Source organism: Acanthochromis polyacanthus, chromosome 10 (genome assembly GCF_021347895.1).
Source record: "Acanthochromis polyacanthus isolate Apoly-LR-REF ecotype Palm Island chromosome 10, KAUST_Apoly_ChrSc, whole genome shotgun sequence".
NCBI classification, from domain to species: domain Eukaryota; kingdom Metazoa; phylum Chordata; class Actinopteri; family Pomacentridae; genus Acanthochromis; species Acanthochromis polyacanthus.
The window spans coordinates 24,055,389-24,082,169 of record NC_067122.1 but is presented as its reverse complement, the minus strand read 5'-3'; the positions used below and the strand labels follow the sequence as shown (position 1 = coordinate 24,082,169).

Below are 26,781 nucleotides of genomic sequence, written 5' to 3'. Positions count from 1 at the left end.
CATACACACAGTTTTAGTCACAACAGCTTAGTAATTTTGCAAAATCACCGACGCAAAAGGTTCCATTTTCAGTTTCTATGAATTTTTGGTGATAAGAGCATCCAGATATATTCAGTTTCATTTTAAAAAGGCTCCACGACTTGACTACTCTGTGCTTCGTGCTCCATTTCAATAGGTGACGTTTATCCTTAAACAGACTTGGTAGATAAACCAACAATGAAGGAATAGATGGCAGGCGGCTTTTAGAAACTCAAAGACACGAAGCATACACCTGTAACCTCAATAGCACCTTTACTTGAGGAACACATAGCATTACAGAGTAATTTGAGACGGAAGAGGAAATGGATGGCCTTTGGAGTAGAAAAACTGGTTCTGGGGGTTTGTGATCATCACTGTCCTCCATCACAGAGGTTGTGGTAATAGTATAAAAAAGAGCAAAAAGCAAAGAACATCCTCACCAACAAGTTCTCTCCTTACAAAACTGAACCTTCATTACAATTTACAACTTCATGGAAACACAAACACCTTGTACACAAATCAAACTAAAACTAACAGACCTCCACCACATTTTTACAATCATTGAAATGGAATGGAAAAAGTCTGGGATATTTAACAGTGCTGATGAATTATTTGATATACAGACTAAAAAACTAAAATGAGCAATGTGTTTAAAAGACTCCTCTAAAAGCTAAAATCTACACCGATGCGGTAAATTTCATCATGCATGAAAAACACAGTGAAAAATACTGGTTTCAGTGGCAGTCACTGTAAAGCCTGACAAACTAATGAGAGTTGATGATAATGAGGCAAGCAAACAAAAAGGCATACAGTCTGAATGATGTCGATAAAAACGGGAAAAGACAATGTCGTATGATACACCTAAACAGACAGCATGAGAAACAAACACTTCAGATTTCAGTCCAGTCTGTGCAAGTTTCAAAACCCTGCACAATTACCTTCTAATAATTATTGGCTTTTGCCATTTCAGAGACTCATATACAGTCAGACTGACATACTGGTGGAGCTAATCAATATTTGGATTCATTTACAGGCTAAACTATCCATTTTTGTCTGCAAGTAATCCATACATGAATTAAAAATGGGAAGATTCTGTGTGGACACATGGTGCAGATTTTTAAAAAAACTTTCGTGTCAGCACAAATATGAGCTTTTTTTTTTAAACTTCATTTTAAAAATATCAGCTGCACCCTTTGAGGAACACATACTGGTTGAATCCTGGCCCACAGCTCTTTAACATTCACCTCCACAGTAACAAAAGAGATTCCCTTTCCCTCTCCTGACACTGAAGACGCAGGAAGCAGACATGCGATAGTCGGCGTTCACATGTCATCAGAGCAGATGGAGCCTGAGAGGATCTTCAGTAACAGAACCGTGTAGCCTGGTAGTTATATCGAGTGCCGGAGACGCTTCACGGGTCACGGGGATACCATCTCCATAAGGAAGTTGCTTCGAGCAGGACTGGATTTAGCTAACAGGCTAGCAACTTTGCACTTATAAATAAAATGTAAGGAGTGGTGGGAAGCAGTCCTCATGACATTTTTCCAATCTGGATCTTCTTCCAGGCCTCTGAAGCAGTAAATATACAGGAGTCGATGATTCCTGCGACTGTGAAGGTCCCTCCAACGATTGCACAAATCTGGAGGAAACATGTCAATCTGTCAGTCTCCACTTTTAAGAGCTTCATTGTGTTCTTCTCTTGGTACGAATTGCTCAATAAATGGCAGAGTAGTCACATTTAATCATAAAAATACATCACACTGAAACCTCTCTATGCACTAGAATCCAGCTGCAGCTTGACTCACAATCTTTAGCCTTGACTCATAATCACATCACAAGTGCAGTCATCTCCTGCCCATTCCTTAAGTCATGATAAACTTAAACAACGCGGAAGACAAATGATAGTGGAGCTCATCAGCCGGGAAGCCAATTTAATCCTGACTGCATCATCAGTCAGCAGGAAACTTTCCTGATGAGGCCAAGACAACATTCCACAAGGTGAGGTGGGGAGTCGAGGCAAAGGAAAGCAAAACAGATGAATGAAGGCTTGGAAAAGGCACTTATTAACTTTTTTGGCTGAGAGTGACATGAAAAGGCTGCATTTATTAAACCTTGCCTTACAGCTGTGACAAAAGATAAATTTCTGTTGTTACAAGAAACAGACAATAAAGTTATCTATCTATCTATCTATCTATCTATCTATCTAGCTTAGAGTACATTTTAGGAGGAAATGGCTAGACAGGCTTTGTCTAGGCTAAGTAGAACCCTTGTGTTCACTGTCTGACTCAAAAAAGAAAAGTTTGGCTTCATGTTGAATCTACTTCGACTCCACATTAATGTAGCAGCGCAACAACATACAGGGTTATTAAAAAAGAATAAACTAATTTCATTAAGCAGTATTTTAAAAAGGAAAAGTAATAGAAAACTCCAGCCAGGTCAAAAGTATTCTACTGACAATCAACTTTTATTTGATGTTTAAGGTCATGGAATGACATGGAGTAACTCCAGTGATCACCTCAGTGGATCGTGATATGCTGATCCACATCTGGGAGGAATCCTCTTATCGCATTGATGTTGCCTGCACAACAAGCGGTGGCCACATTGAACACTTGTAAGACAGGAAATAAAAGTTGATTGCGAGCAGAATACTTGTGATTTGGCTGGAGTTTTCTATTGCTTTTCTTTACTAAAATGCTGCATAATGAAAACTGTTCATTCTTTTTGAATATCCCTGTATTAGCCTATACAGTTGCTATGGCTAAAACATTCGATAACAGTTGCCATTTTACACTTCTAGCAAATGCAGCAGCATTAGCATTTCCCTCTTAGGAGAAATGTAAGGCTGTTCATTAGCTAAATGCTTTACTATGATAACTAGCTAGTTCCTAACTTGGTTTTGGTAGTGGGGTTTTTGATTTAAAAGACTACCTCCTACTGAAAACAGGGTATAAAGAGTGCTAAAAATGTGCCGCAATAGTTAATTCAATAAAATGTTCCATAGACCTGAGAAACCTGCACACTTATTTATTCTCTGCTAATCTCTACTTAGCTTTCAATGATATACTTGTACATAGCTTACAGCTATGCTAGCTTCACCCTGAGGCTATACTAAATGTCACCAGGAGTCATTCCTATGTTTACCACTTTTATACAGCACATAATGAAGAAGTAAATGACAAAAAGGATCTTATGCAAGTTTCCCAGCTGTATATTGCACAGAATGAGAACTAGTAAAACATGTTCTACAAAGCAAAGGTAAGGAGTTAACCAGGTAGGTTGGGCATAAAGCTAATGTTTAATGTCACAAAAGCGGCTTGTTTTAAACCTGCTATATCACCTTAGTAAATTATGCTTCACAGTTAACCTGCTCCGAGGAGGCTACGTTCAATTTTGGTTCTAAATTGGCCTAAAAAGTACTACGTGTTCACTTATTCTTTTCCCAACCACATTCTATGTGAGCCATATAGTGTAAGTTCTCAGCTGAGGGAAAATGTTACATCTGCAAAAAACCAGTTGAGCCGTTTGTTAAAGTTAAGGGAAAGTAAATTGGTACAGCGGGGCAAACTTTATGCCTCGTGTTGCCATAGCAACCTATACGCTCTCAGTTGGAGATGCAGAAAATACAGAAACATGTTTTTATTTGAGGAACAGGGTTATTTTTGCTTTGCTGTCTAGTTCACTTTTTACTGCTGCTGCTACTAATAAAACACATAACATGAAATTGATTAGTCTATTGGTATTCATGACAGAAAACATTCAATAAATAAAACTAAAGTGATTTCCATGTAGCCTTCATTATGGGACAGTGTCATATCTAAATGAGTTGTTGAGTTTCATGTTTAACTACATGAAGTTTAGAGTTTAACAGCTATAACGTGTAGCTGTCTGGAAAAAAGCAGCTTGGCATTGAGAGTGTACCGAGTGATAAATAGATATATTAACCTACATGACTCACATTTTTCCACTTTTGCATCATTTTGCAGTAACAGTTCTTTTTAATGTAATATATTTTTAGATTCTTCATAGTTCTGCATTATGGCAACATGTTCCTCTTGAAGGACATAGACCACACACAGTCTGTTCATTTTGTGCAGAAGAAGAGTCACGTGAAATGTTCAATACCCATCTTTAAGGCAGCACGTGTGTTGACAAAGAAAGTTCGCCACCACCGCCATGATACCCATTATCCATGATTGGGGTTTTGGGTTTTACTGAGCCAGCCGATGGGGAGAAAGCCTGGCTATGAAAAGTTTGCTTTGTAGTACGTGCCTAGGCTCTGTATTTGCATAAAATGATATGAGCTGTTGTGGAAACTTATCAAAAAGTGTTTTATCTTCCTCATCACTGCTGTATGTTTCTGAGTATCACAGGAACGTAGAACCTTGGGAACATAGATATGCTCTCTCGTCACCGAGCTAACAATGACATTGCTAACACGTTGATGTTTCGTGGGCGGAATATTTACCAAATTCAATGGCGAAGTTTTTCATGTTAACATACTGTCACTTGGTAATTAGTAGGAGACAAACAGTAAAGATTAAAAAAATGCCGCAGCAATCCATAGTTGTTGACTGATCACCCAGAAAAAACTGTCTTAGAACCATAAAGTAGTATTAGAAAAAACACTTTTGAGGCCTTGGATTTAAATAAACCGATATTAATACAGGACATTTAACCAAAAGTTTTGTGTCCTGTGATATCCCAGGTACGAATTCACTTACTGTTGTGATGAAGCGGTACAGCGGCTGCCTCCTCTCTGTGTACTTGACTGTGATTGGACTGAGGTCGTATCTGAACCAGATTGCTGGGATAATTCTGCCTGTGTGGCTGTAAGCAACATATTCCTGTGTGAGAAGGAGGGGGAAATAAAGAGAGCGATGCAAATTTTAATGTGTTTTGGAGCTGTGCCTGGCAAAGAAAACAAAACAAAACCCCCAGATTTAACCAGCACTAAGAAAGTTAATCCCATTAAGTTTAGAAAGCAAACAAGAGCAATCTGTCGTTTCATTTTCATCCGTAGTGGTGACAGCGCCGTTTGAGTCATTACTGGATTTGTTTCAGATAAAGTCACTCAGTAAGTCATAAATGATTCATTTAAAATGAATCTTGGCTGAATAATTCACAGATGAATTGTGAGCAGGCTACAATGGGTTGTGAGTTATTGTTGCGCGATGGCATGGCTATCAGTGAGTTTATATAATTCCATTTCTGCAAAATCAGTGCTAATTCACCAAGACAATAAAATTAATGAGAATAAAACACTTAGTATGTCAACAAACACTTGCTTTTGCCGTCCAGGCTTCAATGTGTGCCTCAGCTGGGCCTGTATTTATGCTTTGGGAATGAGGTTTTCGGAATGTTTTGCTCAGACCTTCGTCTTCACTGCGTCACAGATGACCTGCACAACTCCGAACCCAGCTGTCAGTCAGCACAGTTCTAGGAAGTGTGTTTATGGTTTGTTGACATCGACGGAGCGTTTCCAGTCGCTAAGGGGCGAGCTTTCGCTTCCGGGTGAGTGCACAAGTTAACGCAGCAATACATGCTCCGACCATATGTTGGGACGGTCGCGCCGCCTCCGCAATAAGCGCAAAAGAAAACATGACTCAAAGGTATGATCTCATGAGAAAGGAATAAAACGTGCAGGGATACGGCACCTTGTTGGCCACCGTGTACTGGTAGGAGAACCTCTGTTTACCCGACAGGTCTTCATACACTGTCGGTACAATCTTCAGTATGTAGTCATGCGAGGCCAGAGCTGCAAAAGAAGCAGATATTTAAAAATATAAAGTGGACGGATCCCTTTATATTTGGGCTGCAGTGTCAGCTGTGTGAATCAAGTTTCCTCTTTTTTTTGGATCCAAAAGCTGTTCATGAGGAGTTGCATTTCGTTGCATCATACTATGTCAGCAAGCCGGCTTACGTAAATGTCACATAGCGGGTATAATGACTACATGTGCAGTGTGGATACATACGATTAGATGACAGCTTGTTGGCCCCTCCTAGAGCATTAAAGGCTCCTTGGACCTTGTGTACCTGTGTGACAATAGAAAGAGAGGAGATCAGTTTCCACACCTCAGTTTTATTCTGTGTTTTTTTCCTGTGAGTTCTGACCTGAAGCTTTTCCCCAAAGGCCAGCTTGTGGATGGTGTGGGTCATGTCGGGGTTTTGGGGCTGTGCCGTGGCGCTGTGTGTCGACACGTGGAAGTTTCCTGGTACCTGAAGACACACAAACAGTTAAACTCAGCAACACCACAAGCACCTGCAACACATTTACTTAACTAATGAACACATTTAAATGCGCACACACTCGGCTGGAAACTGAACGTTCCCCGCTCCTCCTGACTTCATGTGTTTTACATATTTCCAACTACTCAATGAGCAAAAGTGTTAAACGTCCAACTGCGTGGTTAATCATTTTAAATGTAGTGGAAAGAGTGACGCACAAGCGGGAGGTAGGACGAACAGCCTTTCGCAGAGCTCAGACTATACTTGTCAGATGAATTCCTGAGCTCTTCCATTTAATATAATTTAATTTAGCCTGAGGGAGGAAGCAGAGGGGGCAAACTCCAAGTCCAAGATAAATACACAACGTATAGTCCAGGAGTATATGCCCCATAAAATAGCAAGCCTCTCATTCCATCCATTATAATGTAACTATTAGGGACATTTTGTGAAGGCACCATTAGAAAATTCATACAGCATGTGTTAGACTAGTCTCTATAACCTCCACTGTGTGATGAGGCCTTACTTTGTTGATGGTGAACTCCCCCTCAAAGCGACAACCATCCCCCTGGTTGAGAGGAATCTTCATCGAGTTGTCTATGTGACCGACCTCGTGGCGGCCCATCTCATCTTGGATGTCCAAACCCACCACTTAAAAAAAAAAAAAACACAAAGACACATGGGAGACATAATGAATTAAAAGCATTTCAGTTTCTGCTCCAGTTCCAGATTTTTTACTTGTTTTTATGCTGAGACAAAGTAAACAACAACAAAACGACATATTCTGTAAGTGATTTGTTTTAGTGACTAACTAAGCCTAAAAAAAATGGTAAGAAAACAGTGCGATGTCTTCAAACTGCTTGTTTTATCTGATTCATATTTGACAGTGATGCAACACACACAAAGTTTTTGTTTTATTATTCAAATGAATACTTCAGCTCTGTATCCAACATTTGCCTTGTATGATAATTTAGAGATTTTAATAACATTAAATATTGGAAAAATTGAAATCATGGCTTCTTCCCAGTGGTCAAACAGCCACAAAAATATGAAGACATCACCTTTTGGCAGGGATTTTTTTCTGAGATTTGGACTCAATACAGACTAAATGTTAAATTGTGACGGGACTGGTAACTGACATCCACAGCTCTATTCCTTACATTCAATAACCAAACAAGTAGAAAGAGAAGAATAAACAGCTATTCTGCATATCGCTGCAGACAGTGACCCACAGAGTAAACATACAAAGTCCAAACAGGCCATTTATCATGCCCTTCACCCCCTCTCTCGCTCCCTCTGTGTTTTTCCATCTAGACTTCACCGATCCCCCCACCACCACCCCCTGCAGACCGCTGTATGTTGGCACACTGGCAGTCGCCTATTTTCAGAGCCTGCCGGTGCTGTGTGTCGGCCAGCAGCAGAGAGAGAGAGAGAGGGATGTCTGTTGGATCTGTGCTAAAACCCCCCACATGCCATCTGTCTGACCTTTGACATTCAAGACACGTTTGAACCCCAGATCTTAAAATACCATGTGCAAATATAAGTGAAGTGTGAGAATATATGTGTGTGTGTGAGAGAGAGAGATGGCTTGTTTTTCCTTTTTAAGACATTTAGGCCTGGAAGTGCGTTGATATAAAGTGGACCAAGAGTGGGTGGCGGTGGCGGTGGTGGTGCGGGGGTTATTATAAGGTTATTGCACCCGGTTGTGGTTTTCCATGAAGTCACAAATCAACCTGTAAAGGTCAGCGGAGGGAGACGGTGTTTAACTCTAGACCGGCAGAGCCGATAAATAATGAAAAAAAGAGACGGAAATGCCAAGTTTTCCGTGATGAAACGGCTTCTCCTTTCCGAGTAAATTTGCAACGGATGACAACCTGTTTGAAGGCCTGGGAGGTAGACTGATGTACAATATCAGCTTGCAGCGAGAGGAGCCGGGGGACGCTTCTGCTCATTACATGCAGCTGCAGGGTGGTTAAAGCAACATGTTTGAGCTGGTCGTTATAAGGGCCCCACATTTCTTATTTTTTTAAGTTTAAATTCTGCAAATAAACAAACCCGCCATGCATACAGTCATCAAGAGCTTTAATTGGAAATGGCAGTGGGACCTTCTTTGTATAGACATGCCATGAGTGAGCTCGTCTAAACACATGGCTGACAGCTGTGTGTCTGCATGCCAAAGCCGCTATTGCAGAAATCTGGACTTAATTTTCACACAGGCATTTATTAGCTTTGCCATTTTTGGATATCTCTCGAACCGACCGAATGTGTGATTTTTTTCTGTGCTGCCCAAACCTCGCCAGTGTGTGTGTGATTTGTCATTGGGCATAGTTTCTGAGAGGAGTCATGAGGAGCAAATAACCGGTGACTGCTCTGCGTCCTGGCACGCTTCAACCGGCCTGCCCACTTTTTCCCTGACATCCGAGTACAGTAGACGAGGAAGCAGAGGCAACTTTATGTCAAACACACATCCCAGATGTGTGGCAGCACGAGATTTAAACAGAGGGAGCATGCCACAACACAACAAATCATAATGCAGTTTTACGGATCTTTTGCCAATTTGCTGTGTTAAATAAGGGCACGGCAAGTATATTATTATCTGAAAAAGGAAAAACCAGCCTTAAAAAGACAGTATAAAAGACAAAACGTACAAACAGAAACTGTAATGTAGAGAAACAGAGAGTTGTGTATATGTGTATATGATGTATATACTCACAATCACAGTGCAAGTTTGGCAAACTGATGTTTAAACTCACATCTATCTTCCCACCACTGTCTTTATCAGGATCATCCACATATAGTTCATTTACACTGTAAAGGATGAAAAAGAGAGTACAAAAAGTTTAGATAAACAGAAAACTTTTAATGGCAGGCAAAAAAATTGCAATTTTCATCAGAAAGAGGCTATTTTCTCCTCCTGCAAAATGTCATTTGGACACCACATTAACAGTCGCCGTCTCATCTTCTGCCAAATTGCAAGCGATGAGCATTTGTGTATCCCTGTCGATGTAATTTCCTTTCTGTCACACCCTTCACAAGTCATCCCTTATTACACTTTGCCAAGAGGCTGACGCATGCACAAAGCCAATATCCTGTGAGAAAATTGACTCCATTCATTGGTTACAACACTGGCTGGGCAGAATACGCCATAATGAGGGCATTGAAATTCATTATGAAGTCCCTGCGCCTGTGTGGCAACCAAGGAACTGTCGGTCGCCTCGTGTGTTTCAGCTACAGGAAATTACGAGATGCTGCGATACCTACATTTCAGTGGCAATGAATCCCGTCAGCTCAGACAGGAACAGGAAGAGTATGAAGACACAGCACAGAATGGAAACTGTGGGCAAAGAGGAAGACAGTTAGAGTGAACACCTTGTTTAAACTCGAGTCTCTGTTGATCTTATGTATGTCACTTCTTTCACATTAATCTGAAATTACACCGGCTCTTCACGGAATGATGCAAACCAAACGAGCCGGACTAATCCAGTCTTTTTGGAATGGCTGACCTAAGCTATTGACATTAATGAAATCACAGCAGCCATAAAAATTTTTTCCCTAAATAGCGTTTTTACTGGCGGTGTTAAGGCCTGCCATTACGCAGGTTTTTAAAAGACCCTCCTACTCTAATCACACATTAAATGCCAGCACACCAGGCAGCCATTACGGCAGATCTTCTTTGAGAGAGGTGATCTCATGCCTTACTAAGTCCTACAAACAGCGCATTTTCGCCTTCCTTAGACAAACTCACACTCTGACAATCACCCAGACCAAAAATGGCTCCCACAGAGAAGCTAAACAGAAACCAAATTAGAAATTATTAACCTCAAATAATAGGCATCTTTTTGTCATCTTGAGCCAATGTAAAGTCTGAGCTTAAAAGGAGAAGCAGCCAGGCTGTCTGTTTCATTTCATGTGTCAAACTAATCAGCCGAAGGCTCAAATAAAACTTTGTCATGTGTTTACTAAGATAAATATGGAAGGAACTGATCTGTGTCTGCGCAACTGTGGTCTATCCGGTATGGCAAGAGCCTCGGTCAGAAAAGCTCTCACTCAGCAGGTGAGGCGTGTTTACGTGGCAACTGTCTCCTAGGATCACACCATCACATGACCTCGCAGTTGGCTGGGTGTTGCGGCAAAGCCTGCGGCCAGTGGAGACTTTACATAAGGTAATGTTTAACCGACACACAATAGGGAGTGTCTCGATGACACATCGCTTACCAGATCAGGTTCATCAAACGACATGTACAGTAATTCTTCCCAGGCTTCAAAGGGTGCACTACTGGCAGAGGGGATAACTACAGATTGCAGTAATAGCCTACTACTGATATAAAGTTCAACGCATTTGTAATGGAAACACTGACGAGCCAAATTATTTACAAAGCCCTAACATGAGTGGCTTTTATTTAAACTCGCATATTCTCAGGGCTGTCGCACAAAGAATGGGTTACAATAACACCATGAATCAGACAGTGAAATCGACACGAGCCATTTGCATTTCCGAAATCAGATGTGTCATTTATTTTGTGCCGTTCTCCCTAAGGCTTATTTGTTCCTCACAAAGAAGAGACAAATGAGGATTTTCTACTAGCACAGACAGAGCAAACAAATAATAAGAGAGAATATTAAACCACAGATTTGACACACTACATTCAAAACAAGGAGGACTCCAGAAACCCCAGTGGCAAAAACAGAGGTATTGTTCTGCGTAAATAGCGTAAAAATTGAACCCAAAGGAATGCGCCCCTAAAAAAAGAGTAACAAAAGCAGATGGGGTCAAATATTTGGCCTTTTGTGAAAAAGGGGAGTTGGTTTCTGGTTGCCTCTGAACCACACAAGCCAGAATGTAAGCTAACCAGCTGTGAATGAAGCAATAACAGTCGTTTAATACTCAGATCAACCCAATGCCCTCACTCCTAGACAGTGGATGGAGACAGGAAGGGAGTCGACTGTGCATAGGAAGGACTTCCACACATTTCCTGTTGGGTGGAAACTCTTTCGTATATGTTGAGCAATTTCATTCTCTTCCCCGTCCTCCAGGAAGGTGATACACTCTGCTTTGAGCTGTTCAAAAAGCGATGACAGCTCAGTTTCATCCATCATGTCATCAGATTTGTTTGGGCTTGACAGGCCATCATCAGCTGACTAATGAATAATAAATAACAGAAAATGACACAGGCGCCAAAAATGTGTCAGCAGGGGTTCTGCTTTCTACCAAGCAGTGAATAATCAATGCATTCTCTGATTCGTCAGTGACTTATTGATGACAGGAAAACACATGATCTGACAGAAAGAAAAGCATTCAGATTCCCAGTGTTGACTTCTGAGCTCCCTGCGGCAATGAAGCACCATTATCATTAACATTCTTATCATACCAAGTGTGCTAAAACAGGTAGTGCTCGGCTCCGACTGCCTCCATCAGGACGTACCTCCGTGCTGGGGCAGGCAGGTTCTTGAACTACAACTGTCATCTCATCTCCTTCCTAAACTGTTACCTCAACACATCCGCCTCCCTGAGCAGCAACTGATACCTGTACTTACTGTCTGATGAAAAACGTGCATATGAGTTTCAAAAGGCTTGCTAGATATCATCTCTGAAGCAAAGTTATTGCCATTTAAGAACAACACAGTTTGCAGACACAAGACAGCGAAACACACGTGGCAAAACATCACTTCAAATACAGATAAGCAAAGGTTTCATAGTAACTGAAATTGTTTTTAGTTGCCGAGTACTGCAAAACTAAAAAAAAAAAAAGAATCATTTACCCTTTACAATTTTAAATTAATACAACACATTTCTATTACTGCCCTTTAAGGCCAGTTTAGCATATGACAATGTGGAAACGTTTGGGTATTTGCTTGCAAAGAGACAAGAAAATTTACACCACTTTAAGACCTCTGTGTTAAACAGGGTTTGACCAATATGATTTTCTTATTGACAACACACAAATTAGTAATTAAGGATGCCAATAACTGATATTTGGAAAGGTATACAGTTTAGAGCCAACATTTCATTTCATTGTCAGTTAATCGATCACTTATTTGGCCTATAAAATGTCAGAAAATGGTGAAATATGGTTATCAGTGTTTTCCAAAGCCCAAGATGACACCCTCAAATGTTTCATTTTGTCTACAATGCAAAGATATTCAATTCTCATAGTGCAGGAAACAAAAAATGTTTAAATTTAGTAAGCTGAATCAGTGATCTTTTTCTTTCTTTTCTCAATTATCAAAGTAGTTGACAAATAATTTAAAAGTTGACAATAATAACCTGTTGTAGTTCTTATACATTTCAGGCATAAAATGAAATCTTTGGTGGCAAAATTTAGAATAATGCTCAAAACACCAACAAAAAAACTTTGCTGAAATGCCTTTTTAATACAGATTTATCTGTCACTATTACTGTAAATTAACATATTTCATTGTGAATAAGTAAAAAAGAAAGAATGATACTAATAACTGGAATAATGCTGAATATTGGTTCCAATAATTGGCCTGGCCAATAAATAATCAACCCCCTATGGTACTAATAGCCTAGCAGGCGATAGCTTAGTTTAGCATAAAGATGCTTTTGCACTTTGGGTTTTCTTCAGATTGAACAAACAAGATGTCACAAGATGCTGTTGTTAGATTTTGTATGGAATACCTACTTGAAGTCCAAATCAATTTTTACGCTATTTACGCAGAACAATACCTCTGTTTTTGCCACTGGGGTTTCTGGAGTCCTAGCAGGCGATAGCTTAGTTTAGCATAAAGATGAGAACCAAGGGGAAACAGCTGGCTTAGGTTTGCCTTAAAAAAATTAAAATCAGCTAACTTGTAAATCTCACTAATTATCAAGTCATCGTACCAATTTAATTGGTACTAAAAACTAATTACAAACTGAAATCTGAAGCTAAAGCTACTCGTCAGTTTAGATTTGGACTTCAAGTAGGTATTCCATACAAAATCTAACAGCATCTTGTGACATCTTGTTTGTTCAATCTGAAGAAAACCCAAAGTGCAAAAGCAAAAATTAAAACTATAAAGTAAAGTAACTGCACATTAATACTGTATAATGTAATAATTAACAAAAGACTCAAGTTAAACTAATAGCATCTTATCAAATTGTCCAAATTACTAGCCTAGCATAGCTATGATTTCTTCAACACTGAAAATTCTATGTTCTGTAGATGTGATGATAATTTAACTACTATTTTACCATCAGTAAAATAAATATATCTTGCCAGCTGAGATGAAGCTCCAGACTCAACTTGAGGATGCCTGCTATGTCACAAATGATGGAAATGCAGCTTGTAAACTGTGACTCTGTGTTCCTTGCTGTCAGATCTTGATTGATTCTGTCTTCAAGTAGGTAGGTAAAGTAGGTACTGAAGTTACTGCTGTTGCTAAATGTGTAAATGTGACAGGATCCAAAGACTGTCTTGCTTTAGATCCTGCTGCTGATATGTAATAAACTCAGGAAAATCTCCTACAAAGAGCTGGAAGCAACAAATGTTAGCTCCTGTTTACACTTTGTCAAACAGGAGCTATTGTAAGTTTCGTTTCTCTAATCTGTCTTGTCTTCATCACAGTAAAGTTGAATATTTAAGGGCATTTCAGTTGGTAATAGAAGTTAAATGGGATGGCAAAAGCGGGTGGAAAAAGTGTCTTTCCCCAAATGGCTTTATGTGACTCAGAGTACATTGCTTATGTGTGCCAATCCGTTAATCCGCTGGTGTTATAGAAATTATACTAGCTCTGACCTAGCAACATTACTGTCATGACTTTTACGGAAAAGTGATCAGGGTTCTTGTGTTCAGACGCTGCTGGATTCACAGGAAAGCGCGTGAAACTTACTTCTGTGGATTTGCTAAACAGAAACATTCATGGATTCCAGATGCTTACATAGACAATTCAAACTTAATTAAACAAAATACCCAAATAATGAAAAAACAATGACAGATGCTGATGATTTTGGCCTGTGCGAGAAGAACGACTCACTGAAAGCTCCTGTGTACGTTGGTTGAGTGAGATCTTTTGGCACTTTCCTGTAGATATCAAATCTGCGTAGAGACAGAAAGAAAAGGGAACAAAAAATAAAGAAGAAAGGGAAAGAAGAGGGAGAAAAAAAGGCAAATGTAAACACTATGTGCAGAGAAAAGGAGCACATTCTGTACCCGTCAGGCTGTGCGATATTACAGAAGAGAGGTGGAATGTTAGCTCTGGAACGAAGCCATTACACATAGCGGATCCAGACAGCCGACCGCAACACATACAAACACACACACTTTTACAGGGTTACACCTCTTCCGTTGAATGTGTGCTCTGTAATTATGACCTGACCCCAACAAAGGTCTCTGACACTCTGCATATACACAGGAAAAACACAAAAGCCAACATAACACATACACACTCCAATGAAAGGGAACATAAACACAACTCCAGCAACAACTTCAAATTATACGGTTTCATCTTCTTGGCAGTAACTAGATTCAACATTGAAAGTATAAACAGTTACATCAGACTAGAATCAGACCAGAAAGATTCTCATCTAAGTCTTTATTTTAAGATTTTCGGATGAATTTAGATGTTTTCGTAACACAAAGTGTGTGTAAATCAATGAGTCAGTGGCGTAGGAACATCATGACCACCTGACACAATCAGCTCTCTGCCTGTGAAATACTATTATTGCCTATTTGGGGAGCCGAGAACAGGGGAAAACAGCAACCCCTGCTACTCAACACTGAAACTATTTAGGTTCAGGAGTTCTTGCGCATGTCCTTTTTGGGCAGTGAAACATTTTCGACCCTAAAAACTTCCATCGCTGACTGCGCAAACCCCACCCACTCTGTCCTCTCTCACAGCCTCTCTCCTTCCTCATCTCCTACCAAAACACTCACATCTGCTCGCATTTCTTCCACCAAAAGAGCTGCCAGAGAAATAATCGCAGCTGATGCAATGCAGGGCGGGAGAGGAAGCAGGAGGGAGGGCTTCCCTTCCGCCCTTGACCCTGACACTTCTCTTGTTCTGTCTCGGCTCCTGCTCTCGTTCCTTTGTTGTTGTTTTTTTCATCTCCACAGAAGGACCCCTGGACCCTAAACACCTCGGCCAGCCCCCCTTTCCCCCTGTTTAGCATTAGGTCACTGTGTGCAAATAGCAGGCCTGACAGGATATGTAGGGCAGACAGCATAGAGAGGGGCTGGGTGGAGAGCTCAGGGAGTGGTCCTTCTCTACACCAGACTAATACACTCCCTGAGAGTTAAGCCCTTATGTGCCGAGGGAGAGTCTCTGTCCTTACATTCTCTCTTGAGATCACCAGACAGGTGGAGCGTGTTGATACACACCAACGTCGCGTGAAAGCCTGTCCACTTGTTGATTTCCACTTTCAGTTCAAGGATTACACATTCCCCTGTGGGATGCCCTGTGGAGAAATGATCCTTTGTTGTCAGGGAAACTTGTGGTCAGAGTGGTCACATTAGAAACGACAAGTTTGTCTTATGAAATGTTGGCATGTTTATCCAAAAAAACAAAAAAGAGAAGCCACTGACCTCATACATTCAGCTTAGCCTTACGAAAGAAGGAAGTGTCCTTTTGAATTTCACCTTTTATATATGAATGCTGTATGTGTGTACTTAAGAGTTTCTTTTGTTTATTTTTGCAGGGACGGAGCACAATTGAAAGTAACTGCATCAGAATTAGCTAGCAGCTAATCTGTATCTGTTCTCCATGGGTAGATAGAGAAAAAGAGAACAATCATAGAGACATAAACACAAAGTCCATTAGTATGAGATCATAAATAGAAACAATAAAATCTGTAAAAACAATGAAGAAAAGGTCATTTTACAAATTCAATTGATTTACAATCACTGAATTTAAACTGAAGATACACAAACATCATTCTGGTGTGTATATAAGCATTTATTTGTCATATATAACCACATTACGTAGGTATATAGATCCACTAGACACTTAAAATTGTTCAATATGTTATGAATATAAATATATACTCAATGATAAATTATATTTTCATGAGTACTGCTGTAATAGACTAAATCCTGATAACGTACTCATGTTGAAAGCAGTTCTTGATGCTATTTTGCAAATCCAGAACATTACATCGCAGACTGTAATTGAGGGCAGTCCAGAATGAATTTAGTACCTTGCAAGCAGCTGAATGCCACTGGATATCCATTGGAAAAAAAATATTATAAATAGTTAAAGAATGTCTAGCTGTATGAGGACAAATACATATTTTTAGCAGTCACAGTTTCCCACTGCTAAATTCAAATGGGAGCGGGGAAATAAAATCCCACTCGACTGGTCACTTGAGACGTGGGATGGAATCTGATGCTACATGTGAGCTGTAAATAGTCACAGATGGACGCACAGCAGACAGTCTGGATTTAACTACGAATCTGACACATGGTGTGGGTTACACTTGAAGTTAACAGTTGGAGATGTAGACAGGATGAATATTGAGGCATCACAGCGTTTCCTGCGTGTGGACGTGACAGTACTCGATCACGTATTGAAAATTACAAGATAAAGTGGCATCCCAGTTTGAAACACGAAGACCACGGGACCAAATCATTGACAGGTTGAAGGCCAGGAATCACATGCAATCAGACGTTCCCTCCTCCATGAACTGCAGTGCTGCATTATAGAAAAAAGACGTGATAAGTTCATCCTACAACAAGTAGACTAGAACAGCATAACTATCCCACACTGTACTGTAGGGGTTGACTGATTTGGGGAAATTATCTCGTTGTGACTTATACGACAAATACTGTTATCTGCAATATAGTGTTTTAAAGCTGAGATTCCATTGTGTATTGACCGTGTGATGGATTTAAAGCATGTGACGGAGCATTACGTCATGAGACAGCAGTGAAAGCGTGACTGAAACACAAGGAGGACGGCATGAATTTGTAAAACCATTGACCCGGAAGTTTAAACCCGGGGTCAGACATACTGCATTATGTACACATGTGGACAAAATTGTTGGTACCCCTCAGTTAAAGAAGGAAAAACCCACAATTCTCACTGAAATCACTTGAAACTCACAAAAGTAACAATAAATAAAAATTTATTGAAAATTAAATAATCAAAATCAGCCATCACTTTTGAATTGTTGATTAACATAATTATTTAAAAAAACAAACTAATGAAATAGGGCTGGACAAAAATGATGGTACCCATAACTTAATATTTTGTTGCACAACCTTTTGAGGCAATCACTGCAATTAAACGATTTCTGTATTTGTCAATGAGCGTTCTGCAGCTGTCAACAGGTATTTTGGCCCACTCCTCATGAGCAAACAGCTCCAGTTGTCTCAGGTTTGATGGGTGTCTTCTCCAAATGGCATGTTTCAGCTCCTTCCACATATGTTCAATGGGATTCAGATCTGGGCTCATAGAAGGCCACTTTAGAATAGTCCAACGCTTTTCTCTCAGCCATTCTTGGGTGTTTTTGGCTGTGTGTTTTGGATCGTTGTCCTGTTGGAAGACCCATGACCTGCGACTGAGACCAAGCTTTCTGACACGAGGCAGCACATTTCTCTCCAGAATGCCTTGATAGTCTTCAGATTTCATCGTACCTTGCACACTTTCAAGACACCCTGTGCCAGATGCAGCAAAGCAGCCCCAAAACATTACTGAGCCTCCTCTATGTTTCACCGTAGGGACAGTGTTCTTTTCTTCGTATGCTTGGTTTTTGAGTCTATGAACATAGAGTTGATGTGCCTTACCAAAAAGCTCCAGTTTGGTCTCATCTGTCCAAAGGACATTCTCCCAGAAGCTTTGTGGCTTGTCAACATGCATTTTTGCAAATTCCAGTCTGGCTTTTTATGAGTTTTTTTCAGCAGTGGTGTCCTCCTTGGTCGTCTCCCATGAAGTCCACTTTGGCTCAAACAACGACGAATGGTGCGATCTGACACTGATGTACCTTGGCCTTGGAGTTCACCTTTAATTTCTTTGGAGGTTGCTCTGGGCTCTTTGGATACAATTCCAACGATCCGTCTCTTCAATTTGTCATCAATTTTCCTCTTGCGACCACGTCCAGGGAGGTTGGCTACTGTCCCGTGGGTCTTGAACTTCTGAATAATATGAGCCACTGTTGTCACAGGAACTTCAAGCTGTTTAGAGATGGTCTTATAGCCTTTACCTTTAAGATGTTTGTCTATAATTTTTTTTCGGCTGTCCTGGGACAATTCTCTCCTTCGCTTTCTGTTGTCCATGTTCAGTGTGGTACACACCTTTTCACCAAACAGCAGGGTGACTACTTGTCTCCCTTTAAATAGGCAGACTGACTGATTATGAGTTTGGAAACACCTGTGATGTCAATTAAATGACACACCTGAGTTAATCATGTCACTCTGGTCAAATAGTTTTCAATCTTTTATAGAGGTACCATCATTTTTGTCCAGGCCTGTTTCATTAGTTTGTTTTTTTAAATAATTATGTTAATCAACAATTCAAAAGTAATGGCTGTTTTTGATTATTTAATTTTCAATAAATTTTTATTTATTGTTACTTTTGTGAGTTTCAAGTGATTTCAGTGAGAATTGTGGGTTTTTCCTTCTTTAACTGAGGGGTACCAACAATTTTGTCCACGTGTGTATATTCTATACTGCAGCCTCTGCCATTTCTTAATTGTATTGCTTCAGTTTAAAGTCGACTACCTGTTCAGCCCTACTACTTGAGAACAGTTGCACACTGAAGTTACTTTTAAATTGATCTTAAAATCTTTAAATTCATCTTAAACCCCGTCCACATGGAGACGAAACGAGATCTAAACGCATAGGTTTCTTGCCGAATCTGTGTATCATCCACACGAAGACGGCGTTTTGGGGGTCTGTAAACGATCGTTTTTGAAAACGGGTTCCAGAGTGGAAAGATTTTGAAACGCCATTTACGCAGCTCCGTGTGTACGGGCGATCCGTTGCTTTTCAGAAACGCTTGCATCATAGTTTCGTATCTTCATTGACACGCATGCGCCACACTCGCGGCAAACACAACAATGGTGGCGTACAGTGTAGCAAATGTGCTGATGAAGCTAGTGACCCTACTATCCCTGTTGCAGCAAAATCTCCTTCTTCTCAATCTCCGCCGAGTTGAACAAACAATTATCGAGATTACATTACGGCACTTTATTTACTTCCCGGCTTGGTTTCTGTTTACAACTTTTGCCGCAAGTGCACATGCCCACTGTTTTTTTCTTCTGTTTGCGCGTTTCCGTCATGTCGTTACAGGACCCCTAGATGTCTGGCATGTGTTTTACAGCGTTTCCATGCGTATCGAGTGCATTCGTGTAGAAGCACACATTTTCTGAGACGCATTCGTCTTTACGGCGATCGTTTTTGAAGCTGTTCAGCGTTTCGTCTTCGTGTGGATGGGCCTCAGAGAGACCAGCACAGACCTAAAATGTGAAACTAGTAGACTAATTTGAAAGGACAGGCCCAGAGGAAAGTTTGAAAGCTGGAACTGTGATAATAATAATAACAACAAGAAGATTTTCTTATCATGTGTGGCCATATCTCCTCAAAAGCACAGGCCAGATTCACACAAATGCCACAAAAGATAATAAACACGACCACAACACCTGCCACTTGACATTAACCCTCTGAACTCTAGTTTCTTTGTTTTTCTGCTGTTGTTACATTTTTATTCACATTTTTCACTGCTATATAAAGCCCTGCACCTCTATGGAAACAACGCAGCCATGGCTGGAAGAAGTTGAACTCAAAAATGTTTTCTGGGCAGAATCGTAAAGTTACAATATCAAGAATTATTAAAAAAGAAAATAAAAGCTTTATTTGTCCAAAACAAATCTCAAATCAGCATGTACAACCTTTTTTTAAGCGCACTCAGATAGCACGATGCTCAAAAACAAAGGCGCCTGTACATGTTGTAGAGAAGACATTATTGACACTTCTATTTTGTTTCCATACTTGTCCCTTATTTGCACTCACCTGACTGTTCACACGATTGTTGGTCACAGCTGAGTCACTAATGGTGTCACGGCTGCACAAGCAAACACAAAACTGTTTGCTTTTAGAGAATCAGGATTAGAGTCAGGTTTATTTTTGGGTGATTTTTTTTAAGGGAGACATGTCTAATAGAGGGATTTTGATGACGATTTTAAACTTGGATTTGGTTAAGTCTTCCCACAGAACAGTGTGTCACAGATGAATAGTCTCAAAAGCTGATAGTTCTTTCTGTTTATACAGCTTCTGGCTCAGATAGACGGTCTAATTTGGCAGATTTTTTTTTTTAAAGAGAGCATGCCTTTCAAACGTATCAGTAGATTTTGGGATTCAGAATGTTAAGATTAGTGAAGTGGTACTGTAAATGTAAGTTGTTTTTTTAACACTGTCTCATAAATTTATAAAAACTGGAACTACTTGTCGTATTTTAAGCATTTGCTTGTACATACTTAATAAACTGCAGGATATGCAGTATTTTTACTTTAAAATGTTGAATACTTTAGATTTTTCTGTATATTAATGTTACAAAAAAACTTGGTGAGGAAATATGCTCCCTTTAATACACATCTTTCAATAAATGCTATACATAAATTCAGATGTATTGATTTTTCCTCTAATATTTCATTTAAATAACATACTTTGTCTTTCCATATACGTGTTTTTTACTGGGTGAGAATTCACCTTCAAAATAACGTCCTCCACTCAGAGCATCTTCATGAATACTAAAGTTAACTCTTGCGGGTTTACGTCTCCTTCTGTCATTGACGTTTGTAATTTCCTGAATTGCAGTCATCCACACATCTTCCCTCCGTCACATCTCGCTGCTCAGGCTTCTGCAAAGGGCCCTCGGATGTTTTGTGATTAGCAAGGACATGGTGTACCAGCGTCTCTCTGCTAACACCGTGAAATGAAAGCAAGGGGCGGTTTTTCAAGGAACGGTCTTACTAAATAAACTGCAAATGAGTCAGAGTGAGTCAGTGGTTCATCCATGTATAGCCGAGTAAACCCACATTAAGAACGGTTGAGGTTCTCACATACGATCGTGTCACATCATAGCCTAAAAGCAAGACGTGCTGGTGTCTTGTTTTTCTACGTAGGTTTGCAGTCATCTACTGGAAGGGCATGTCAAGTGTGAAGCAGCAGTTACACAGCGGTGTCAAGATTAAGAGATATGGCTAAAAACACACTGTTTTTTAACTCTAAAGTCGTCATGATCCAATCAGCATACGACAAACACAGTACATCGTCATAAGGTGAGCCAGAACCAACCCTTCCTGTGTCAATAGATGACTTAATGTAAAGTCAACTAAACTTGGAGATAAAGCCTTTTATTATTTATTCACTTGTTCTTTCAGGACAGAGAACGTTCAGTTATTCTGGATGAGGTTGAGTCTGAAACTCTATTCAAAAGCAAAACAAAAAGCAGATATGTTTGGTCAAGATGGAATTCAAAGAAAAGACCCAACCCAGCCATGAACTGATCTTATTAATGTGTATTGAGAGGGGCATACAAGAGTCACGTATGTGGTTACACCATCCTGCTGCTGTAAAAATCTCGTGAGAACTCCAAATGTGTCAACAGCTGAAAATAGTCCCCGACAGATGAACTATTCTAGAATGTATTTCTTGCATTTTTTGAGTACCATCAGGTATTACTAATACGAGTAAAAAACAAAAGGTGACTCGACATACCGTTGACTTTATACTGACAAAAGTCCCTAAATTTCTATCAAGGTCTCCGCTGAGTCACTAGTGGTGCCAAGGTTACACTGAAGAGCAGAGAATTGTTAGCGCAAGGTTTATTTTAAAAATTAATATATAATAATATTTACCATAACATCTAATAGTTTATATTTTAATTTTTAAAAGACATGTGGAAAACAAACTAAAAAATGATGTACGTGGTGTCTTTTTAAACTTAATAAAAACAAGTCGAGTCAGCTTGTGAAAATAATGCGAGGTGGATTATTTGGTGTTTTCATGGGATTTAGTGACAATGTAAAAAGACAAACACTAACTGTATTCTTTAACCTATTTCTGCAGTGACTAAAAAAACAAAACAAACACACCATACAACATTCTGGGAATACAGGCTTCCCATGTCCATGGTGTAATCTACGGTAAACAGAGGTGTTGCACACTCTCACACGGTGACTAAACCATTACTATTTTTGAGCGGGCGTCACGTTGAAACAGCTAATTAGTTGGTCAATCGACCCATATCCTGTTTTTGCAACGCAGGTTTTGCGCGATCAGAGCGCCAATCGGGGAGCATCAGAACACAACATGACCACACAGTAACCTCACGACCTACTCACACACAACCTTCACACGCTTACTGTAGCATCGACTCTGATACAACATCCTGTGTGCTAAATTTGCTCTATCATAACCACACATCTGAGGTCTCTAAGACGAAAGCAACTGTGAGAAGTGAAAGACACACACAGATCTTGTGTGACTGAATGCTGCAATTATTGATTATTTTCATTATTGAATAATCATTTATGATACAAATTGTCTGACAATAGTTTTAAAAAAGCTCATTAAAATTGCATACAGACCCCTCTGAGCTGACATGATTGGTTGCTTGATTAATTAGTCAACTCACAGAAATATGATAAACAAGTATTCAGACAAGCAATGACTCATTTTAGCCAATTCTCAAGCAAAATAAGTGGAAAAAATATCAAATATTCTCTACTTCAAGCTTGTCAAATGGCACATCTAATGGTTTTGAGTGATATATCATCGTCAACCATGTGCTGTTGGGGTTTGGGTATTCTTGGACCCTCTGAATCCCAAATCTGGCAGTAGGCGTGTTTTTTTTTTTTTTTTAAATAACAACAATAAAATAAAATAAAAATAATAGTAATACATTGCAAATATTATACCAAGTGTCCCAAAAAAACATTGTCATCATTTCATCACCTAATAATTTCTTCAAAATTTGTTTGCTCTTTTGCTCAAAAAGTATAATCATTTTATTTCTTTTCATTTTTATTGTTTATTATTATTACTATTATTTATACTATGGGATTCTTTCTGTGGAGCTACGTGAAAGGTCTGCTCTATATCCCACCACTTCCCACATGTGTAGAGGAACTGAAGAGGAGAATCACTGAGTCTCTGGAGAACGTTACACACAGCATGCTGCAGCGAATGTGGCAGGAACTCCAACTACCGACTTGATGTTTGCTGCATCACTAAGCGACACACACTACCTGAACATTGTAACGACTTATGTCAAATAAATCCTATCAAGTATCATTTCTCGCGACCATGTGTCACTCCCATATGGACATCTCAACTGATGTCAGTTTTTTATGTCATATGTGACATGTGGTTCACTTATGCTCCACATTCTATTTATTAAAGCATTTGCCTCTACCTCATTCTATTTTTTTTTGTGCACTTGTGCACTCAAAAATTGTGCACTTTGTTTTCCTTAAATAAAAAATCTTGACTGATCCAACAGTGAACAACAATCATAAGACAAAAATTCAGGACTTCTCGACTGAACTGCAGGCAGTGTCTACATAGAAGGATAGGATTCAGTTTAGAACCAAAAAAAATTTAGTAGTTAATATCTTTCTTATGTAGTATTAGTAACACCTTTTTGTATAATAAATAATCATAACAACTTCAACTTGTGTTCAGTCTTTCTATGATTTACAGCATTATAAGTGTGTCACACTACACAGAAGACAATTCTGCATTCTCTCTCTCTCTCTTCTCACCATGGTTGTGCTGTTTCTACAGAGGTGCAGCAGTTTATTTAGTGAAAATAATTCTACAGTGAGCAGAAATGTGACAAGACCACAAAAACACTCAGAAACTGCTTGTACTTCAGAGGTTAAATGAGTAACTGAGAAAAATAAGCAGTTTAAATGTGGAAATCATCCACAGATGCATCTCTTCTATGGCTGTGCAATTTGGGGGAAACTATCAAACTGATTTCTTTGACAGACAGAAAAGTCAAGCTTCATTTTAGTGGTCACTATGTAACATATTTAAAACATGGAATGGAGCACAAACACATGAGACACGGTACACAAACAGGACTGCAAGAATTTATAAAATTATTGACACAGAATCTTAAGACTCGGGTCAACATGATGCAGTGATTTGCTAATTGCATTGCTATAAACTCTTGATTTGAGTCTGAGTCTTGAGAACTAGACATTTTTTCATTATTGAGGCAATTACTGACTTGCAGTGAAATCCAGGGACTAGTAGTGGTTATTAAAGTCTTCTGATTCTGACTGGTCTGAATGCAGAGGTGTGGTTGGTAATCATGAGAACCAGTCAGTATCTAGCACTGCTTAACAGCATGGTGTGCCACTTAGTGCAACATCCTGCCTTTTATTTGGACTAGGGTGGTGCTCACAGCCCATAGAGAAGGTGGTGACTGATAGATTTGTTCTCAAGTTCAACAGATTAGCTGAATGGGCCTATGCAATACCTACAGCCGTTTGCATTCTGTCCTTTGTTGTTTTTAGGTATATATATAGGTCTGATGAGCCTAAATTTGCACACATTCATGGAAGTTATAGAGGTGCATTTGCTACCATGTTGGTTTGGTTTAGCATGCCTGTGAAACCCACTGTTGTCCTGCATTAGATGCTGGATGGAGGGAATCTGCACATGCGCAGGCAGGAATAATAACTCTGAGTAAACCTGAGCATCCCCCAACAACAACTCTGACACAATGGAGCCTATTCATGCCAAAACGGGAAACACTAAGTGTCACAACTTCGACAGTTCATTAGGCAAACAACACTGAGCCAACCGTTAATTCATCAGAGCAGCTCCCAGAGCGCCAAACACCCGCCCCCGTACCCCCGGTTTCTGAACCCCTAACAGAGCGAAGGCCCCGTCTCACCTCCTGACATCGAAACGGCATGATGTTCTGCACGTTTGACGGGGGGATTAGCGAACAAAGCTAACAAAACACGGGCGGCCATACAGCTCCCTACAACGCTACCGGCTGTTCATCGGTACCGGGCCTGACGTCAGCTTAGGACGCTTTGCAAAACTGATTGGCTGAGAGCTGCTTCGGTTCAACCGATTCTACTTCCCGGCTTGAGACTCACGATGTGATTTGTTGCTAAACTTCTGAGAAGACACTGAGAAGTGATGAAGACTGCCGAATATTCAGAAAAAATTATTAGAACAGCAAATATAAATGAAATAAATAAATAGTATTTTATAGCACCACTGGCTGAGAATAAGTAAACAAAATATTTGAAAGCACACTACAAAAACTTTTTTAACCAAACAAAAAAATTGTAAGTATTTGTACAATATTATCGATATTATGTAAGATTATCAATATAAATCTCTATAAGTTTTGAATTTCGACATTATATATGTATACATTCAAGGGATTAAATCATGACAGAGTACAACATTGTTATTCATAAACTACATGTAAAATAATAAAGATTAATTCAAAACACACTTCCATTGGATGACATTGTTCTGACTTTAACTGCAACATAATCTTACATTGCACAAGCAGAAAATATGACTACTTATTTTATTATTCATATTACTCTGCCAAGGAGGCGGAGTCTTGGCTGAGTTATGTGACATTTGGAGTTGGTTGTCTGTTTGTTCGCAAAACTACTCAAAAATGAACCATGGATTTGAATGAAATCTTCAGAAAGGCCAGAAATAACCCAAGGACCAACTGATTAGATTTTGGCAGTGATGTGGCTTATAGTCTGGATCCACAGATTGTTACAGATTTCTGCATCATTGCCAGATAGGGGCACAGCATCACAGTCAATAACTTGACAACAAGTGAACACTACATCACCTGCTTGCTGACGATCACATGATGGCGATTCTGTTACAAATCCACCGCTGCGGACTTATCAGACTTATCCATCGGAAATGATACAAAGAATAATTGATTAAAATTGTGCCGGTGTTTCTGAGTCCATCAACTATCTCTGTCCTCTACATAGTTAAGTGATGCAACTTGGTCTCCATACCTAATATACACATGCATAACACACATCTGTGCCAGCGCAGGTAATTTTGTTTGGTACATCCATATTTAATGGACACATTCTATGTTGCTGTGATTTTTGCCAAGACTTTTATAACATTTCAGCCGTTGGAAATTATACGACTGAGCAGACTTGGCCAAGTACTTTACTCTCTGAGTGATTTTCTTTTTTTGTTATATTATTTTAAAGACAAATAATAATATTTTGTTTGTTTGCTTTTCTTTTATTTATTTTTTTTAGCGCTGGTTAGCTAATATATCACTGTATGAAATAATGGTATTGGAACATAATCTATCAGAAGATTGTGCGAGAATATTTAAACCACAGATGCCTATTATCTTACCTCGGAAGTTCTCCTTTTACACTTCCTCATGTTATATAAAGTATTTGTCATTCTTTGTTTAAAGTAATGAGTCATCCTTCTTATGATTCATGTTAACAGTAGCCTAAAAAAGTTTGTGTATATATATTTGAATCAAAAAATCTGCTGCAGGCATTTCTTTAGATTTTCCCAGACCAATAAAATGATTTCACTGCTATTTAAAGATTAGCACTTCCAA

General features: G+C 39.5%; 1 protein-coding gene across 1 annotated transcript; it reads right to left on the bottom strand.

Moving 5' to 3' along the window:
* Positions 1-274: 274 nt before the first annotated feature.
* ergic1 (endoplasmic reticulum-golgi intermediate compartment 1) lies at positions 275-25,199 on the bottom strand. The gene is made up of 11 exons (XM_051954717.1): positions 25,189-25,199; positions 25,087-25,113; positions 14,218-14,279; positions 9,502-9,574; positions 8,954-9,048; positions 6,767-6,891; positions 6,130-6,234; positions 5,991-6,051; positions 5,673-5,773; positions 4,740-4,862; positions 275-1,657 (listed from the first exon to the last, which is right to left on the bottom strand). The coding sequence occupies exons 1-11, from the start codon at positions 25,197-25,199 to the stop codon at positions 1,550-1,552; spliced, it is 891 nt and encodes a 296-aa protein (XP_051810677.1). The 3' UTR covers positions 275-1,549.
* Positions 25,200-26,781: the final 1,582 nt, after the last annotated feature.